The sequence below is a fragment of the Harmonia axyridis genome, chromosome 2 (assembly GCF_914767665.1).
Source record: "Harmonia axyridis chromosome 2, icHarAxyr1.1, whole genome shotgun sequence".
NCBI lineage: Eukaryota > Metazoa > Arthropoda > Insecta > Coleoptera > Coccinellidae > Harmonia > Harmonia axyridis.
This window is the reverse complement of record NC_059502.1, coordinates 17,529,495-17,550,444: the sequence shown is the minus strand read 5'-3', so window position 1 is coordinate 17,550,444 and position 20,950 is coordinate 17,529,495. Positions and strand designations below refer to the sequence as shown.

The window sequence follows — 20,950 nt, the reverse complement described above, 5'->3', positions numbered from 1 at the left end:
AAAAAACATGCCATTCAGGGTAATACCATTTCTAAACACATTAAAATTTACAATTTTGTAAAAATCTATTATATCGAATGACATAAGTGGTCATAGCATGAAAGGCACTTACTACTCTTTTTTGAACACATTTAAGCCTAGTTCAAATAAAAACGAAATTTTACCAAATTATACCATTATGATGCAACAAGAAAAAAGAAACCTCTATATGAAAACTAATATCAACAGTAGGTATATATTCTTCCGGAATGATATACAGTAGACTCGCAATAACGTGAACTTGCGATACCGTGAATGGCTCTATAACGTGAACAGAAATTCTGATCCATTGACTACTCTGTAACGTGAACATCGCAGAAATTCGGTAACATGAACAGAGACAGATAATCTAATTTTTTCGCTTACGAACACGTTCAGACTTGTTTGCATAGTCATAATACATTTAGTATCTCAGATTTATTGAAACAGTGAATATCGTACTTTGCGTTTACGATGCCTCCGAAGTGTTTAACTCTATTTGAGAAAGCGAATATATTAGACGAACACAAAAAAGGTCTAAGTGTAACTGCTTTGTCTGTGAAATATGGCGTAGCAAAATCAACGATTTGTTCCATAAAGAAGAAGGCTGAAAAAATAAAGGACTCTGTCAATAAAACCTTGAAACCTAGCAAGAAGCGAACGTTGAGAAGACCGGAAAATCCAAAAATGGAAAGAAAATTATACAAATGGTTCCTAAATCAGAGGAAACATAATGTTCCTGTCACAGGAGATATGATTAAACACATGGCATCAAAATTACATGAAGAATTTAAAGAAACCAATAATTTCAATGCCAGTGATGGTTGGCTACAGCGATTTAAAATTCGACATGGCATTAGATTTTTAAAAATTACTGGCGAAAAGCTATCATCGCAGCCAGAATTAGTCGATCCTTTCAAGCAGAAGCTGAAGAATTTAATTCAAGAACATCACCTAAGTAACCATCAAATATACAATGCAGATGAAACAGGCCTTTTTTGGAAACTTCTCCCTGACAAAACATTTGTTGCCCTTTCTGAAAAAGCAGCTCCTGGATTGAAGATGGCTAAGCAACGTATTACTTTATTGGGGTGCGTGAATGCTAATGGTTCGCATAAGTTGACGCCTTTATTAATAGGTAAAGCAGCGAAGCCAAGATGTTTTAAAAATTTTAAAAATCCGTTCATCTACAAGCACTCAAAAAATGCTTGGATGACGATAGACATCTTGAAGACATGGTTTTTTCATCATTTTATTCCAGAGGTGAGTGACATGTAATTTTTTTACGTTTCGTATAACATAATGATATCAAACTCAAATTTCAGGTCAGATCCTTTCTGCGAGGTCAAAAACTGCCTCAAAAAGCAATTCTCATTTTGGATAATGCTCCTTGTCATCCGCCGGCCGAGGAATTACGAAGTTCAGATGGAATAATTTTCACTGTTTATATGCCGCCCAACGTGACTCCTTTGATCCAACCCATGGATCAGAATATCCTACGTTTAACAAAACTACATTACAGAAGGAGCTTATTGAGTCAAATTGTGAGTCAAAAGGAAAACATAACCGATGCTCTGAAACGACTTACTTTAAAAGATTGTGTGGCTCATTTACAAGTTGCATGGATCAAATTGGATGCAGAGATGATTTCAAAGTGTTGGAAAAATTTGTTTGATCGCACTGAAGATTTCACTGATGAGGATAATATACCTTTGAGTATGTTACAAGAAATGCTCAATAGAGAAAAAGTTGTTGTGAAAGATACAATATCACTCTTAATGGAACTTCAACCGGTAAGTAAAATCAGCATACATTTTCATTTCCTTCAAATTTTCTATATTTTAGCATGATTATAATGAAAAAGAAATTGAACGGTGGAATTGCGATGAGCTAGATATGAATGATGAAAATATTCCAGAAAACAGCGACGATGAAGATAACGATGTCGATATTGTAAGGCCCAAAGTTCCACATTTCGAAGCAGTGAAATCAATTTCCACTGTTATTTATTGGGCTGAAGAAAATTTTATGGAAATACAAGACATAATAACTTTGAAACGCCTGCAAGAAAAAGCTGTACTGGAAAATTTGAAGAGTAAACAAATTCAAACCAAAATTACACAATATTTCAAGTGTTAAAATAAATGAATTATTATAAAATACGTCACAAAATTTGCACATTGCCCTACCCCCCTTACGATGAACACTTCCGATAACTCGAACACCCTTGATACATTTTGTGTTCACAGTATCGCGAGTCTACTGTATATTTTATAAATAGATTTCATTTCACAACTGATTCATTCGCTTTTAAATATTGCATAATATTGGTATAAATTTTTGGTTTTAACTGAATCACCAAAGAAAAAGAATAGAATTTTCGAGATAAATTTTCCCAAATATACAAAAATAACATGAAATAATAAAAGTTCGAAGGCCACTTTTGAAAAATATCTATCACGTCTCAACATTCATGAAGTCAAACAATCTGGTAGACCCATAAATGGCAGGAAGGCAATATAATTCCATTTACTTTTTTTTTTTTCAATAATGGTGATTTCTTTTACATTCACAAGATATAAATTTTGTACATTATTATTCTATAATCTAAACAAATCACAAAAATATCTTTCTTGGCTCATTGGGTTCATCTAGAAGATTATATGAAATGATAAATTTACAAAAGAAACTGAATCTTCACTAATATTGAACATAATAATTGTTGAAAGACGAAGAATAAAAAGGATAATTTTTAATGTCTTACTCTCAACAGTTCATCAATTATGCAGGCCAAAATTAAATTTTAGGGATCTGAAAGTTACAACGAAATATTATTTATTAATTTAGCACAATAAGTACATTGTTGTCAGGTATTTTTGAAATTGCGTTAACAATTACTTTAATTGATTAAATAATAATTTAAGGATGAAAAAATAAAAAAAGAATTTCTGAGAAACTGATATTTTTTTCAGGCTATTTTTATTGAAAGCCTTCTGAAAATATCAAACCGTAATTAATATCGATATGGTGGGTGTCCTACACAATTGAAGAATCTATGTTAACTATGTCCTAAATGATGTTCAGTATGGTAAAATTATGTGCTACTTGTAAGATTCATAAGGGAACTGTTTTTAGTTCTATTTTTATGTAAACAACGGATCTATCTTAATTGTTCTTTGAGGTTGCACTAAATTCTGATACATACACAACATTTATACTCACTATTTGAATAACTGTAGCTACTTGTATTTCGATAATTAATACATACTTACATTTGTTTGGCATTTCTGTACTATTAGGTTTAATACCAACTAAAACTATATTAGCAATATATTTGATCATATTTTTCAATTATATAACTATCAAGAATCCCACTTGAATAGTACATATACATAAATGGAAGCCTCTACAAGTTCCTTTATATAAAAAAATATGGTAAATAAAAGTTTCATTTAAGATATAATGATAAATTCAAATAATTATTGAATTAAAAAAATCCATATCAAAAAACGCTGAAGTTCAAAAATAAAAAACAATTCAGCTACATAATTCAAAAATAAAATACTTTTTTTCTATAAAAATATATCAAAGAGAAGAATTGAAATATATGATCAAAATGATTGCACATTTGCAGATTTCAGGAGAATGTGGTGAAATAATTTTTGATTATTCTTTATCATCAGTTAAATTAGAATATAATATCGAGTTCATATCAACTCAGCTTCATGGCATAACTAACTTATAAATCTATGTATTTTATTCATATTGTACACATTATTATTTATACATAAATAAATAAATAAAGAAGACCAGTTGACCTATGAAATACTGATAATCACTGACCATATAACAAACAGAATGAGAAGGAAAACATTATTGCACAAAAAAAAGAGTGGTTACATATTTGTGTATTTTCAATGGAAAATTAGATCAAGGTAATGAAAAATGATAGTAATATCATATTCAACTGAATTTTTTTGGAATGATCTGAAAAAAAATTTCCATCTCAGGACACTAATATTTTAAACAGCATTCTACAGTTTGTATAATGTTTTCATTTGAAATATTTATGATTTTTTTTCTAACTTTTTGATTCAATTTTTATAACACAAAGAGATTTATGTATATGGAAATGTAATTATATTAATATGCAGTTCCAAATGCTAGATTCTCAATAATTATATTCAACGAAAGAGCAAGGATTTGGAAGGTAGAATATGTACAAACTGTAGAATAAATAGTCAATTATACAAGATCCAAGCATAAAAAAATTAAGGACCACTCTCATTAAATTGTATAGATTCTATCCGAGGCAGATTGTCGATAAGCGAATGTGGGAATGTCATTAAACATATCATTTTTTCCAAAAGTACATTTTAACGTGAAAAATCCATTTCAATTTTGAATTTCAGAGAACAGTATACATATATAACAGTCTTTTAATAAACTGGCCGAAACTTTGGCTTAATTTTCAATAAATTTATACAAAATAGTCCAATAATAAAATTTTTCAAGTTAAGAAACAATAATTTTTCCATATTAACAACCACCACAACAAAAAAAGAAAATAGGGTGTAAGGAAATTTATACCTCTTCATAATTTTCGATTTCATAATGGATTATTTTCATAAATTTTGTGGTAAAATATGTTTGGATTGTCAATTTTAGTGAATTTTTTGTTCTATTACACGGAAGCAACTATAAAAGTTTGTAGAACTCATTTCCTTTAACACCTGGTTTTTTCTTTTTTTGTTTTGATGCTGCTGTAAAGCTAGGAAGAATTAAATGTGCCTTATTTTACAATCAACTGCTTTAACTAATGAGAATTTATCACATTGTACTCGATCATGGTACTCTCTCATTCGCCTCGACATTCTGTCATTGGTTCCAGTTTGATAGGCATGGACTCTCTCGAGTTAGGGGTGGAAGAATTGATTGGTTTTACCAGATCATTTATATCTTCTTGGAAGAGGTTTTCAGGTCTCGGAGACGAGTACGGCCTAGATGATTTATACGTCATACCCGTCACACCCGCAGCACTAGTAGTGTTCATGTTGTGGGACAGGGATAGGTTCATGGTCTGTTCCATAGAACTGGGAACTGATAGGCCTAGTGGGGAAGATATTGGACTTTCAAGAGCGGATTCTGAAGGACTTATCCTGAGGTCCTGTATGCATCCTGCAGGACTACTTATACTCCGCAAAGAAGTAATGTGACTCATTGAGGGCATCATGCCCATTGGAAGTGAACCGTTGTTCTGCATATTGTTACAGGCGTTACCGAAAGCGAGCGAGTTCACCAAACTCGCCACGGGATTGGTTTCGTGGGCAGAACTATGGTTAGCTGCTGCTACCATACTGCACATTTGCTGTCGTAGACCTTGGGCTACTGCTGCTACAGCAGCAGCTGCAGCGGCTGGAGATACGTTAGGATCCGAACCATCGTTACAGGATGAGTTGGAGAAGTTTTGGATATTAGCTGTTGCTCCAGCGGTATTCACGCTAGACGTATTAACATTACTGACGGAATCCTGAAAATGGACATGTTTTTCATGTATTAAGTTAGGAGAATATATACTTTGAACTATCTTGTAAATCATTATTACTGCAAATCTGTTAGTTACAGATATTTTGTTTGGTTCTGCGACTATTAGCTATGAAATGGTATACTTGATGAATTTACGTACTTCCTATAACTTTAAGAACCCACTTTATTGTTTTCAAATCATTTCTACTGTAAAGTTCCACATGAAAATATGATACAAAAAGTTTTGTCAAAGGCTGAAAATCCGGTTTTTATAAAATAAAAATAATGACCCGTAAAGTGATGCCTCCTTTTGACGAAAGTTTCTACTATTTCATTATTCCTAACTTCTACTGATCATTGAATTGTTGAATCGGAAATTCAGAAAAAGTTACCTCCATGTGTTCAGCCCGAAATGAATTTTTTTATTGGTTTTCTCGAAATAAAAAAAAAGTTTCAACTCACATGGATTCTGGGGTAATGAATTTGTTGTTCCTCCTTGATATGATGAGAGTCTCTGAAAACAACTGCCCTTATAACACCCCTTATGTGTTCATCCGGCCATATTCCTAAGAGGATACGCTGTGGTCGTCCTCGACCTTTAGGTCTGAGATCTGGAAAGGGAATAGCACTATGAATTACTGCTTGAATTTCATAATTTCATTTTCAGCCATTTATTCCTGAATTTTTGACGATATATAGGGGAGACGATACATGTAGGGTAGAGGATACTGGGGGGTAGTAATCACCCCCCAACACTTCCAAAATATAAAGTTTCAGGATTAGTTTGTTGACATAATAATTGATGTGTATTGTAAGAAATTTTTTTCAATGTCCAATCTAGTTTGTTTCTTATTAAATAGCAATAAGTACTTTTCAAAGCTGTTTTTACATGTTTCTCAACATTTTTTTTGTCAAATTGATTATTCTCAGAAGTCTAATTTATGAGGATGTCAATAAAAAATTTGCAGTCACAGTTCGCAAAACTAGAGCAATTTTTCGTAAATTACCTTCTCGGTCAACACAAGTGGAATTGGTGGAAAAAATTGAGCTTTTGCGACAAGTCAGTGATGTGAAGCATCGAAAACGTGTGCGTTGCTCAAGAAAAACAGAGAATACGGCTGGTGGTGTGATTGGACCTTACTTATTCGAAAATGAAGCTGGTGCAACTTTTACGTTGAAGGGATTACTCTACCGAGCTATGATTAATGATTTTTTATGGCCGAAATCAGAAATATATTGATGTGGAGGACGTTTAATTTTTAATAAGACGGCACTACGTGTGCCACACAAGCAAGGAAACAATCGCAATTTTGCAAAATAAAAAAATCTGGCTGTGTTATTTCTCGAAGAGTTGATCAGAATTGGTCACTGAGATCTTGTGATTTAACACCTTTAGACCTTTGAGGCAACGTGAAAGATGAAGTCTATGCTCCACAATCGATTCAAGACCTTAAGATGGAATTCGTAAAGTTATCCATTGATCCATTGATTTCCCTTCAAATGTACTAATTTTTTTAATATCAAAATGAAACTTCATGTTGGAAAACCCTTTACTATGGCACAAAAATATTCTGATCACAAGATTCACCTCATTGAATTATTTAATTTTCTATAATAATGATTGACGAAAATCGCAAGAAATCTGCAGGAAGTTTATGATAAATGTAGTTGAGCTTATTGAACTAAAAATTTTAAGGATAAAATGATTGACTTGATAACTATTACCTGATCCACCATCTGCAGAGGGTCCTAACATATTGTGAACTCGGTTGGCGTAGAGGACAAAGGTTGGATAAGGAATGTCATATTTTCTTGCGGCTTGAGAAAGCGATAAACCTTCCTTCAATACCGAGAATATTGCTTCAGCCATAGTCTCCGGTCTCCAAGACTTCAGCGGTCCTCTTTCTCTGAAGCGCAAGTGGTGAACAAGGCTCTGATTTGTGTTCCAGCATTTCTGCCACATGGATTGCAGTTGGTACTGATAGCTATCTGCTGAAATAAAGAAAAAATCTTATTACTAACGTGCGAGATTTTCTAGGGATTAAAAAACAAAAAAGCAAACAACATTCATTTTGCACTCGGTTACTATTTTTTTTTACAGGATATCTAGTTTGTTACCATTTGTCTGCTCTTGGCTTCCACGAACTGTAACACATCAAGAAATATTAACAATTATTTCATTTATATCTATTTGTACTACAGGAATCAAAAAGACATTTCACAATCTCAAATAATTAAACTTTTCAAATTTGATAAGGGTCCAATTTATCCAGTTTTCAAGAATCAATACTTGTTGGTATTATTATCTTCTTTTAATTTTAATTCATTCCCAGAACGAATGTAATAAAAACTATAATGAACACATTATAAGTCAATACATCAGAGGAACATGAAGATAATATTCCTGATATAGTTAGATGGACGTGAATGAAAAAATGGAATGATAGATCCAAACATTGGAAGACCGAATACAACCAGGCATAGGCCGTTACAAAAAGGAAAAGGGAGTATATTTTTTAAATAAAAGTATTGCGTTGAATTGGAATAAAAATCCTTTAAAACAATATTTACTACTAGTTTGGTTTGGAAACATTGCGAAAAGGAGATAAAGTTGATTTAGTTGATTGTTGATGACAACAAATTTCAAAAAATGTATTTTAAAAATGATAGAAGAGTCAACAAAAATGTATGACGAAGACATTTCTAAGATTTAGAAAAATTGTTACTTAATGCTGTTTTTTATTAAATCAATGGATTAAATAAAAAAAAATACATTATCAAACTAATGAGTTTGATAATGTAGATTTAGATTTAATCTTTCTCTCAGGTACATGAACATAAGATATGTAAAGTTCAGAGCAGATCACACCACATATTGATTCATAATTGAGTCTGAATAACTGGACCTATTATAATAAAATTGAAGCTTTGGTTCTTCTAGAAAACTTTGAAGGAAAATAATTTGCAATCACTGGAAAATATCTGAACAATTATTTATTGAAATCTCTTAAAAGTTACATATCAGCATTTTTATCAATAACTACAACGAAGTTTTCATTAGGCTTCATTTTATCACAAATCGAAAGGGTATAAAAATTAATTGCTTCTGTTATTGCTATTTATAATTACAAAAATCATTATATATTTTCCAGAACATAATCAACTCAAATTAATTTGAAAATTGATTTAATTATACAATAAATGGACATAATAATTGCTTTTTAATTATATCAGTATCATTCAGTTGCCAGAAAACTGAAAGGTATGAAAATAAAATTCCATTATTTTATGAATTGATTTTACGTAATCAACAGAAAGAACACGAACAATCAATATGGTGTTCGAATGGTCGAGAAATAATTTCAATTTGTGAACTAATTTTCACTATGAATAATTTTCTGACACCCGAACAAATTATAGAGATACTTGAAAATGAAAATTATTTGAGTATATACAACCAAAATTAGCTTACATAGTTTCTGCCCATTCATCATCTCAAAACGGCAATATCTTAGAACTAATAAAAGAGAAATCACTATATACAATTGAAACTGAATCAAAAATTTCTGAAAAGATTCAAAGAAAAAGAATCAATAAAAACAAATGCTACATACAATCAAATATTTGAAACAGACATTTGGAAATAACGAATTCATTAAACTGAATGGAATAAAGTATGGCAACTATGATACACAATTGTGTTTAAGATTCAGGAATTATACAGGGTCAAATTAACACTTAAAGAAATATACTTTTTTCCACCAACTATAATAATACTTATGGTGAAATAGAGTATTGATTTTTTCCAATAATAATATTCTAATTCATGTCTCATTTTTAACAAGATTTTACACGAATAACAGTGTTTATTCCGTGGTTATCGTACTGTCAATTATTGCGATATTGGTCATAATAGCGACGATCAGAAAATAAATTTGCAAATGATGTATTCGATGAGCGAATTACAAGGATTTGATGAATATCGAACATATTGATAATGATTCAATGAATGAGCATAGGGATGTGGTGGAAAATTCATTGGCTTTTATATTTAACGGAATATCACATGCGACCAATTGACTGATTCATCGTTTTACGATATGAAAGCGTTTTGCAAACGAACGCCGAACGCCAAATCATCAAGTGTTTTATTATTTTACGCAATTTTAATTTCCGTTATTTAATAAATGGATCAGTAATTACTGAGGCTTCAACCGACCAATTGATTGTTCAAACAAAAAAGCGACCATTGGTGAGGTCTATCGGTGTTTCAATATGGACGTATTCATTATTTTTCACGCGAAAATTAAGTTATAGAACTGTTTATTGTGTTCATTTGTTCGATTGAATATTTTCACGGAAGCAGAGAAAGCTGATTCATGCCCTGATTTGAATAAATAAATTATTCAGAGTATTCAGTAGGATTTTTTGCGAAATTCATCGTAATTTATTAGTCCACAATTTGCAAAGGCACTCAAAACAATTTTTTCACGGGGATATATTGAATCGAAACAGAAAAGCTTGAAAATTGAACCACAACCAGTAAAATCTCAATTCATTAATATCATTCAATTCAAGTTTTCAATTATTCTGAATTATTTCTCGCAGGAGTCTCATGAATAAATTTGCAAAAGTCTTCAAATTTACATCTGAAATTTTTATAAAATTTATTTACAATACATAAAATAAACATTTGCATGATGAAGTTCTGATTGATATCACCAACATTTGGAATAATTCATGAGCACCCAATAAAAACCACAGAAAAAAATTATAATTGGAATGTATAAAACAATATTGCTCGAAATTGATGGAATATCAATTCAAATATCAAAATTTCAAACAGCTCCATAAAGGTAATATCAAATTCAACAAGCTGAAATTACTTTTTCCCTAATCATTAATATATATAAAATGAGTAATTTTTATTGGAACGAAATCTTATTTACTAATCAAAGAAAACATTTCCTACAGCTCGAGTCTAAACTTAACCAAACATTTAGAATATTAAATAATGGCAGATTGCTACATAACATATTAGAACAAATGAGGAAATAATCATAAAATTTCAAAAAATTATTTCTCGAGAAATAATGAATTTCCGAAATTAGGAATGTATTCTTAAGCGTAATAAACAGCCAATTCGAACAATATCCAGCCTTAAGGATATGGGATATCATTCCTATACTATGAGTTGAAAAATTATTCATGAGAAATAACTATAGAGAGTTTCTAGATATATTATTCTCATAGTGTAAAGACACTATACTATGTTTTTTACAAAACGCCCACCACCATCTAAATCCTGACAGTCCGGTGAACAAGAATTCGGGCTCACGTAACCTCTTCAATTTTTCGACGTATCCTAAAACGGCCTTCAAAGATTTTTTAGTTCTTCTGTTGTACGGTGAGACAGAGACGTCGCAGCAAAACTCCAAAACAGCGTTTTCCTCTTCGGATGTTAGACCCGCTTCTTCCAAAACTGCCATTCTTTTCGATTTGCCAAGGATGTTGTCGTAAAGTGTGCCTTTAGGTATTCCGTAACGTGTTGAAGCTTGTGTGAAACGCATTTTTTGCGTTACCACAGCCTCGATAGCCTCTTTCAGTTGTTCTTGGGTCCACGTCGGTGTTTTAAGCTTTAATAATGTGGGATAATCTAATTGGGACAGAAATAAATGGGTTATGAAAAACGAAACAAAATAGGATGATCAAGAAAATAATAATAATAATGAACATAACTGGGTATTCCGCGGAAACTAACAGAATATTGAGAAAACTAAACCAAAAAGTTATTTTGTAATAATTGTTATTGTGTCGTTAGGTTAGGTCGAAATTGGTCAAAAAGAACTTTCCGAAATGTTTCAACCCTGTAAATATTTCCTTCTTCCAGATATTTTATAACAGATGTTTCAAGCGTTATAAAAAGGTCCAAACATAAAGAGCTAGAGTTTGGATCTACATACTTGTTGTCACCTCTTTGGAAGCTCTTCTCATCAAGTAAGGAACTAATCGATTCAAAGCATTTATACATGTTGAAGTATTCTTTGAATCCAAGAAGGTCAACCTTCGTCATATCTGGATACATATAAAGCTTGCATATGAGATATGATTGAGTAGACTTTGATTCTGTTTTGTCATTTCTTGATATTCTGGCATTGTAGGTCAATCAGTGTTTCACATGAGATCTGTATTGATTTTGTGCCGTCATTGGATAGGTTATTATTTACATTCTGGTGTTATGGCTACGATTCAGATTAGATTAAATTTAATTAAAGAGGACCTAATGCTCTATTGTGCATCAGAGCTATTATCTCCATAACATGATTTACAACTCGCCTTCCAGTTCCAGAGTTCTAATGAACTCCAATATCTGGGATGGCTTCAATGAGGCTAATTCCTCACATCTACAAGTTTCGTGTCCAAAGCAGATTTTGCGTTGGGTAGCGATGGCGAGGCTTTTCGTCACCAGGTGATCCGCAGTTTTTTCCTCCTCCCCACAGAATCTGTACTCGCCATTTTCTGATAGACCTATTCTCATGAGGTGTTTCCTAAAGCGTTAATGCCCTGTGAGGAATCCTATGAGGATTACAAAGATCCAGATACTTTTTGGATCTCGTAGAGTCAAAGTTTAGAAGAAACTTTTAGGAGTGATCCAAACCAAGAAAATTCCGCCAGAGTATTTCTCTTTCGGTTTTTTTTCCTTCTCCTGAAACTCTTTCTTGTAGGTACAATTGTCTACGCCACAGAAAGGTTTCGGGCCGATGAAGGAAGTTTTTGGACCTTTTCTAGCAAGTGTATTGGCCTCTTCATTCCCTCTAATTCCCGAGTGGCCGGGAACCCAGATTAAGAAGACCTTGTTATTCTTGCCTAATTCATTGTGTTTTCTTCGGAACTCCAATAGAATCGATGTGAGCTCATTGCTTTGATTACAGCCTGAATATTAGAATGTATCGCTATATAGCGTTTCTGATATTTTTTTGCTAAGTTAATTTCTATACTTCTTTCTATTGCAAGTATATCTGCCTGAAAGACACTTAGACAGCAGCCTAGCGATATTGAGCATTTGGTACCACGCCAGTCCCCGTCGTGGTTCTGGAACCATCTGTGTACCTTTTGAGTATTCTTTTCAAGAACTCAGATTGTGGATATCTTGCATATAAAATATGATTGAGTAGACTGTTTTGTAATTTCTTGATATTCTGGCATCGTAGGTCAATCAGTTTTTCACTAGTAAAGATACAAGAGATCTGTATTGATTTTGTGCCTTCGTTGGAGAGGTTATTATTTACATTCTGGTGTTATGGCTACGAAGAAATCACAAAAATGTATGTTATCCAGGATATTGCTTTTCGTACTTCAACAACCATGCTTCAACAGCCTTTGCCGAAATCTCACCTTAATACCAAGGTCAATCTACTTCTCTACAATAGATTACCATCCTAAATATTTAAACTTGATCACTTGTTCGATGATTTTATCGTCAATAGCCAGCTTGAGTGTTCTGGTTGCTAGATAGAAGATTAATTGTAAGAGCCTCTGTAGGTTCTGCGATCAGGGTCACATCTCTGTACTACTGTACTTGATTTCCATATCACCCATTCGGTATACTCTCAGTTCGCCCACTTTTCTTATAATTTCGTCCATGATGTAAAAAGAAGTGGAAGAAAGTCCCCCTTTTCTCATACTTTTGCCCAGACTAAACTCAAGTCAGAGTAAGCAATATAAAGTTGACGAGAACAACTGATGAGTGACATGAAGATGCAAGTTCGTGAATTGCTCTGTATGGATATCGAGCATGACCGTTAGGATACATAGATTGAAATTACATGTAACGACATTAGTGGTTGATTCCTCAATGTACGGTTCCATGTCCAACAGAATGAAATGCCCTTTGTCATGCGAAACAGTAATGGAATCGTTAAAGATTCATAGGTATATATCAGTTATCTCAATATTCTGTTAGCTTGTAACAGCGATTTGGGAATCAACAGCGTATAACTTATTTATCCGTTGGAGTTTATTCACGTGGGTTAATAATTTATCGGTGAAACATTTCATATTAATGTAGAAATGTTGTATCGTTTTGCGGCTTCATATATTATAAATAAAACTGAGGTTACCTTGTTTAAATACTCATTCCATGCACTCGTATAGAGTACAAACCGCATATAAACTGTTCTCTTTATGATTTAGAGCTGGAACATTTGTTATTCGACACTATTTATGCGCGACAATTTGAACGTAGAGAATATCATGACATCAAATACACAGTCAACAGATTCTTGGTCTGTCGACGTTTTGAGGTTGGTTGAAAAATTCTTTCAATTGATGACTAATATTATGTCCTTCAATATCTGAATATGTTGATGAAGGGGATGTCGAAAACAATTTCTATTTCAATTTAAATCCAACGAAACCAAAAAAAAACTTCTCAGAAAAATCAAAAAAAGCTATCACGATTTCTAAACAAACCTTATCATTTCTAAAGAATATATAAAATAACATAAATAAAAGCATTCAGTGTTATTGAAAAAACAATCATGAACAAACATAGAACATCAAAAAGCGAATTGTTTTGGCGAGAACCACAAATTTTCAATTGAAGTACATAAGAGAATGAAATTTGAGAGTATTCATTTATTTATGGACTTAAAAATGTGCTCGCAACTATTTCAAAATGAATCACATGAGTTTCTCTCGAATCAAGGTAAAATGAAATTAATACAAAAATATTTGCTTACTTTCAGTTTCATCCGAAGAACGCAACAGAATATGCCATGTTCAGTTTTAAACAATTCACAGGTGATATTTTTTTTTTGGAATTTGGTTTTTCCTCCATGATTTAGTGCCAATAAAAAATTATTGGTATATATCGAAAAAGGATAAATCGAACCTCCCAAGTATTTATTTGATATTCTAATATGCTTTTACGTTCCTTCAAAAAATTTGTTCTATAGAAATGTTAAATTATATTGTGTTGAAAGTATCACATAATTCTATTTTTTCGTAGCATATATCATAACTTCAGAGGTCAATTGAGTAATTGTATTCTATTATAACAGATTGAAAGTTCTAGAGAAATTTTGTGGAAGGATTTCATTAATACGAATAAAAACAGGCTCGCAAGTGATCACTAACATGCATCAGTACAGTTTTCATTTTGAACAATATCGAGTGAAAATTATGCAATTCAGTTTATCAATTTATATCGAGCATCAAACAGGTAAATTCAATATGAAAATTCATGGTTGAACCAATCGGAGAACTCTTCAAAAAACTACAAATTAATCTTCTTCAACATTGGCACTTACCGGCTATCGAAGAAGTGGAAGCTCCGAGCCAAGCATGAGAAGATTCCAAAAGCTTAGCCTGAAACAAAAAAATAAATGATTAAAATAGCTGTAAAGGAATCAAATAAAAAATGAAAAATTATTCAAACATTTTCTGAATTAACAAAAAAAGTGAAGCCTTAACAACTTTCTTAAACATACCTGATATTCAGTGACTTAATATTACGAGAGAAATGATTGAATATTTTTATACCCTGATATCTAGGTGATATTTTGAACTTGGAAGTTCTGTGTTTACATACATACAATCTTTCTTTATTTCTCGTGTTGTGGGAATGAAAGCTTGACAGTTTTATAATATTACTATGATTCTCTTTTACATAAAAAAGGAATCTGAAGATGAAAATATATTCCAGTGTTAAAATGCTATGTATTGAGAATATAGGTCTACAAGAAGAGCTACATTGAACATCAAACGCAAAATCCTCTTTTGAATTATAAAGACTCTACCAACGCAGTGGACGCACAAAAGAGGCGGCTGTCACCGACGGAAAAAGTTCACAAAATAATTTTGAATGACCGTAAAGTGAAATTGATTGAGATAGCAGACATTGTGAAGATATCATCTGAAGGTGTACCTACATCATATGTTTCACAAATATTTGTACATAAGGAAGCTGTGTGCAAAATGGTTGCCGCACGAGCTGTCAATCGATCAAAAGCAACAACGTGTTGATGATTCTGAGAAGTGTTTGAGGCTGTTTAAGTGCAATAAATCTTTATTTTTGCGTCGATGTGTGACAATGGATGAAATATGGCTCCATCATTCCACTCCGAAGTCCAATAGACAGTCAGCTGAGTGGACTGCACACGATGATTCCAAAGCGAGGAAATAACACAACAGTCGGCTGGCAAGGTTACGGCATCAGTATTCTGGGATGCGCAAGGTATAATATTCATTGATTACCTCCAAAAGGGCCAGACCATCAACAGCGATTATTATATAGCGTTATTGGATGGTTTAAACGATGAAATCGTTAAAACGGCCCCGTTTGAAGAAAAAAAGGTGCTGTTTCATCAAGACAATGCACCGTGTCACAAACCAATGAAAACAATGGCTTCGAATTGCTTCTGCATCCACCGTATTCACCAGATCTTGCCCAAGCGACTTTTTCCTGTTCTCAGACCTAAAAAGAATGCTCGCTGGAAAGAAATTTAGCGCCAATAAAGAAGTAATCGCCGAAACTGAGGCCTATTTTGAAACGAAAGACAAATCGTACTACAAAAAAGGTATCGAAAAGTTGGAAGATCGCTATAATCGCTGTATCGCCCTCGAAGGCAACTATGTTGAATAATAAAATCGAATTTTGCCAAAAAAATGTGTTTTACTATGGTAGACCGGGGACTTTTCAATTGGCCTGTTATTGAAACACTTTCAGTTCTATTATCTATGACGATTGTCGGTAATCATCTTTTTAGAGGCGGTCGTCTCAGCGAAGGTAATAATCGGGCTCTTCGGCGAAGTACAAGGAACACACCTCGTCTGCCAGCGAAGGGGTCTTTCCTCGACATCAAACAAACATATCACGTGACTTTGACACCGAATGAGTTCTCTGTCGGTAATTACGATAATAAACTGTAATTACAGGCGACAGCATAAATGCATAATAAACGGCATTAGCTCACCTGGGAGCGTTAATATCGAATAATATAAATCGAAAAGCTAGAAATATACTTTGAATAAATGTTTGATGGCTATGGTTATGAGTGACGTTAACATTTGTCATTTTTTAATGAGACAGCTACAGTGTTTCGAGCAGAGGAAAGAACCAATAACGACCATTATAATTAGGCTGATTTATTCTTGGGAACATTGGCAAACCAGACTGAACGCGTCTCTATTCAGTTGTAAGACTATATATACTAAGTAACTACGCGTAGAGAAATTTGAACTAGAATAATACCCATATTTTGATTGTGTGGAAGTGTGGAAGTTTGTTGCACGAGCCTGAAAGGCGAGTGCCGCAAACACACGAGCGAGAAAAGGACTTTCTCCACATGTTGCACACTATACTTTTCCTACCACTGCACAAATTTCAATAATTCAAGTAATGGACTTGATTCAAATCAAAATGGCCTTCGTTGACAGTATGTGCTAGTTTATTGCGTTTCCATAGAAACGACTCAAAAGCCCAATTTCATTGGTCTACCAAGCGAGGTGTGAGCAAAGTGCCGTGAGAAATAATATTTCCCACAGTATGAGCAATACATAATTTTGAAATTGAGTAAGCTATGAAGAATACGCTACTTTTTATAGCAGTTGTAAGAAATAGTATATTGTGCAACAAGTGGGGAAAGTCCAACTTTTCTCGCGAGTGTGGAAGTTTGTGGCACGAGCCTGAAAGGCGAGTGCCGCAAACACACGAGCAAGAATAGGACTTTCTCCACATGTTGCAAACTATACTTTTCCTACAACAGCACAAATTTCAATGATTCAAGTAATGGACTTGATTCAAATCAAAATGGCCTTCGTTGACAGCATGTACTACTAATTTATTGCGTTTCCATAGAAACGACTAAAACGAGTTATTGCGTTTCCATAGAAACGACTAAAAAGCCCAATTTCATTGGTCTACCAAGCGAGGTGTGAGCAAAGTGCCGTGAGAAATAATATTCCCCACAGTATGAGCAATACATAGTTTTAAAATTGAGTGAGCTATAAAGAATACGCTACTTTTCATACCAGTTGTAGAACCTTGGATTTCAGCAGGTAGATACAGAAAATAATAAATATTCTGCTTATTATAAATTCGACAATTAGGAAATATATCGGATTCCAAATATTCAAACAAGCCGATTTACGCAAAGTTTTAAAGCATCAAATTGCTTTATTCAAAATTTTTAACTGTGCACTCAGTTAGTCAAAAATGAATTAACCACCTTTTCATCACTATTATAATCTCATTCAGCAGGTATTGCACGTTTCACGTACAACCCGCGTCGAAACAATCGAAATAAATTGTGCATGTTCAATTTTGTATAAAGCTCATCCCAGTCTGCTTTCATCAAATCGCGTCGAGCTTTGTTCCATAAGCTTAAATAGGGAAGGGAAACATTACTCTTTGTAATAATATAGAAACCGAATTGATTATTGATTCCATCAATTTATTATTGTCGCATGTTAGACCCACAATAAATCTGGAATTTTCATTATTCATGGAAAATACTAGCAGTTTACCTTATCGAATGTAGCTTCTGATTCATGGAATATTTCATTATGGAAAGAAAGCCTTATTGTTGTACTTGGAGAAAATCGATGGAAATTGATATTAAAAATTTCAAGAGCAATTCGAGACAATTGGAAGGAAATTTTGATAAAGCTAGCTAACGAACGCTTTCCTTGCCATGGCTACCTTTGACTAATTCAGGTAATATTAGGTGTACAAATTTGCTTCCGCCATTTTGCAATAGATGGGTGTAGCCATCGTAGACGTAGATCGTAGAAGTCATACAATAAGCTTAGGTATTTGTAAACCGCCATCGAAATATTAGTTGATTTGTGCCTGCATCAAGAAGTTATTCTCAATTAACCATATCAGCTTACGAGCCAAATTCTCGTCATTTGCGGAAGGTTTCAATTTTCTGCTCTAATATGAAGAAATATGCGGCTGATGCTCATCGAATGCTCTCAAATACTTATAGTGAGGCGGCTATTAGTCAAAGAACATGCTGACAGTGGTTTCAACGCTTCAAGAACGGTGAAATTGACGCCGAAGACCAACATGGTGTTGGGAGAGAGAGGGTTTTCGAAGATGCATAATTGGAGGCATTACTTGATCAAGACTCGTGTTAAACGCAACAAGAATTGGCAGGATCATTGGAAGTGACGCAACAAGCCAGTTCGAAACGCTTGAAAGTCATGGAAATGATTCAGAAGCGAGAAAATTGGGTGCGGTACGAGTTGAAGCCAAGAGATGTTGAACGGCGTTTGGTTACTAGTGAACAGCTGCTTGCAAGGTGAAGACGGAAAGGATTTCTGCATCGCATTGTGACTGAAGACGAAAAATATGTACATTACGATAATCCCAAGTGCAGAAAATCATGGGGATATTCCGGCTATGCTTCCACGTCGACAGCCAAACCGAATATTCAATGTTGCAGGTCATGCTCAGTATTTGGGGGAACCAGCTCGGCGTAGTGTATTATGAGTTGTTAAAACCGACCTAAACAATCACAGGCGATCGTTATTAAACGCAATTAATGAGCCGAGCATTGACAGACAAATGGCCACAATACAACGAGAGACATGATGAAGAAATTTTACAGTATGGCAATGCTAGGCAACGTTGAAATGGGAAGTCCTACCCCACCCGCCGTATTCTCCAGACGTAGCTCACTCGGACTATCACTTGTTTCGATCAATGGCAGACGGCCTGGCTAACCAGCACTTCCGGTCTTATGAAGAAGTGAAAAATTGGATCGCTTCAAAAGACGACCAGTTTTTTCAACTCGGAATTCGTACGCTGGTCGAAAGCTGGGTGAAATTAGTGGCCACCTATGGACAATACTTTGAATCATAAATGTATAACCAGTTTTTCACAATAAAGCCTCGAATTTCGGAAAGAAACAGCGGAAGCAAATTTGTACGCCAATGTATAACTGATTTATTTATGACAGCTTTCTAACTGGATCTTCATAATAATTTGAATTTGCCTGATGATTTCTAGAGAATTGTCGGAAATGTTTTTCTGGAAATCAATAGTATATACGACCAAACTACAAGAAACCAAAAAGTGTAGTACTGGACCAAAGTTTCTTTCAACATTTTTCTGATTAACCAGTGGTCCAACGAAAAAAGTTCTGGAGGAAACTAGCGGACACTACCACTGGTCCAGAAACAATAGCATCCTGTAGATTTGCATTTGAAATTAGCATATCACTTGATGAAATCAATGATTGGAATATACATATATGCCAAGTTGAAGTTTAATCTTGTGAAGGGAAGGTGTTTTGACTGTTTTGAGAATAGAAACTTATTAACTCAACCTGTAGCGAAGATTAATAAAGATTCGATAAACTGGTATAATCATCACTAAGAAAAAAGTAGAACTACAAGAAACACCCTGTATCTCGGAAAAAGGCGTTTGAGGACCAAGGTTTTTAGGACTTTTTTTCCTCAAAATGATATGAGGAATCTATAATTTTCGTTTATACCTTCAATTCAGGAACACCCAGTATATTATGGACTTGGACCCCAAAACAAAGAAGGCCAAGAGTTATAGCCCCCAAGTTTTCGTCGCCTGTCGAAGAAACCAGGCGGGTCGATCTTATCGTCGAAAATTCTCCGAAATCTACAACTCGAAACATGTGTTTCTAACGCATTAACACAAGGGCCTCTACAAATTACCGCGAGGTGTTTACATTGAATTTTAATAGTGCGTAACGCACGCGAGGTTCTTACTTTCCTGCTGGGTCCACCACGGCAAAATGGGCGTGTCTCAGACGGGATAAATTAAGTCATAAAAGTCGTTAGCGGTTATGAATGGAAGGCCTGGGAGAATGGAAGTATAGTCGAGCATTTGGAAATTACACGGATGGGACTATTATGTGATAACGGTCAATGATGGTCGGTAGCCGCACCAGGTGAACAGTCGTCGACGCGCGGGTTCAATGTTGTCAGTTTTCTTGGAGAATCGACCTTTTACGGCTTTCATTTGTTCTAATGATCTTGGAGACGCTGTCGATTTTTTTGGAGGCTCAACTGAGTCATGTGCCATCAAAATCCGTCATATTGCTTTGTTTTGATGATCTTTTTGTTGGTTATCCTACTTTGTTGTTGTTGCTTCAACCACACCTAACAGGCCAATTGAAAAGTCCCCGGTCTACCATAGTAAAACACAATTTTTTGGCAAAATTCGATTTAATTATTCAACGTAGATGCATAAGGAACGTGATACAGCTATTATCAGTGACCTTCCATTTTTTCGATCATTTTCGTATTACGATTTGTCCATTCGTCCATTCGACCATTTTCGTATTACGATTTGTCTTTCGCTTCAACGTAGGCCTCAGTTTCGGCGATTACTTCTTCAAAGGCGCTAAATTTCTTTCCAGCG

General features: G+C 34.1%; 2 protein-coding genes across 7 annotated transcripts in view; one reads left to right on the top strand and one right to left on the bottom strand.

Moving 5' to 3' along the window:
- Positions 1–492: 492 nt before the first annotated feature.
- LOC123672188 (jerky protein homolog-like) lies at positions 493–2,178 on the top strand. The gene is made up of 3 exons (XM_045606199.1): positions 493–1,281; positions 1,344–1,811; positions 1,864–2,178. Exons 1-3 carry the CDS (start codon positions 493–495, stop codon positions 2,155–2,157), a joined length of 1,551 nt encoding a protein of 516 aa, XP_045462155.1. The 3' UTR covers positions 2,158–2,178.
- A 109-nt stretch (positions 2,179–2,287) lies between these two features.
- The window catches only part of LOC123674151 (protein bric-a-brac 1-like), a 366,849-nt gene continuing 348,186 nt past the window's right edge, over positions 2,288–20,950 (bottom strand). For 3 of the 6 annotated variants that reach the window (XM_045609037.1, XM_045609036.1, XM_045609038.1), the window contains exons 4-7: positions 14,856–14,913; positions 7,267–7,536; positions 6,007–6,155; positions 2,288–5,548 (exon numbers count right to left, since the gene is read on the bottom strand). In XM_045609037.1, coding sequence (XP_045464993.1) covers positions 4,877–5,548; positions 6,007–6,155; positions 7,267–7,536; positions 14,856–14,913 — 1,149 coding nt within the window. In that variant the 3' untranslated portion in view covers positions 2,288–4,876. The remainder of the gene's footprint in view (positions 5,549–6,006; positions 6,156–7,266; positions 7,537–14,855; positions 14,914–20,950) is intronic. The other 3 variants (XM_045609040.1, XM_045609041.1, XM_045609039.1) reach the window with 3 other exon arrangements.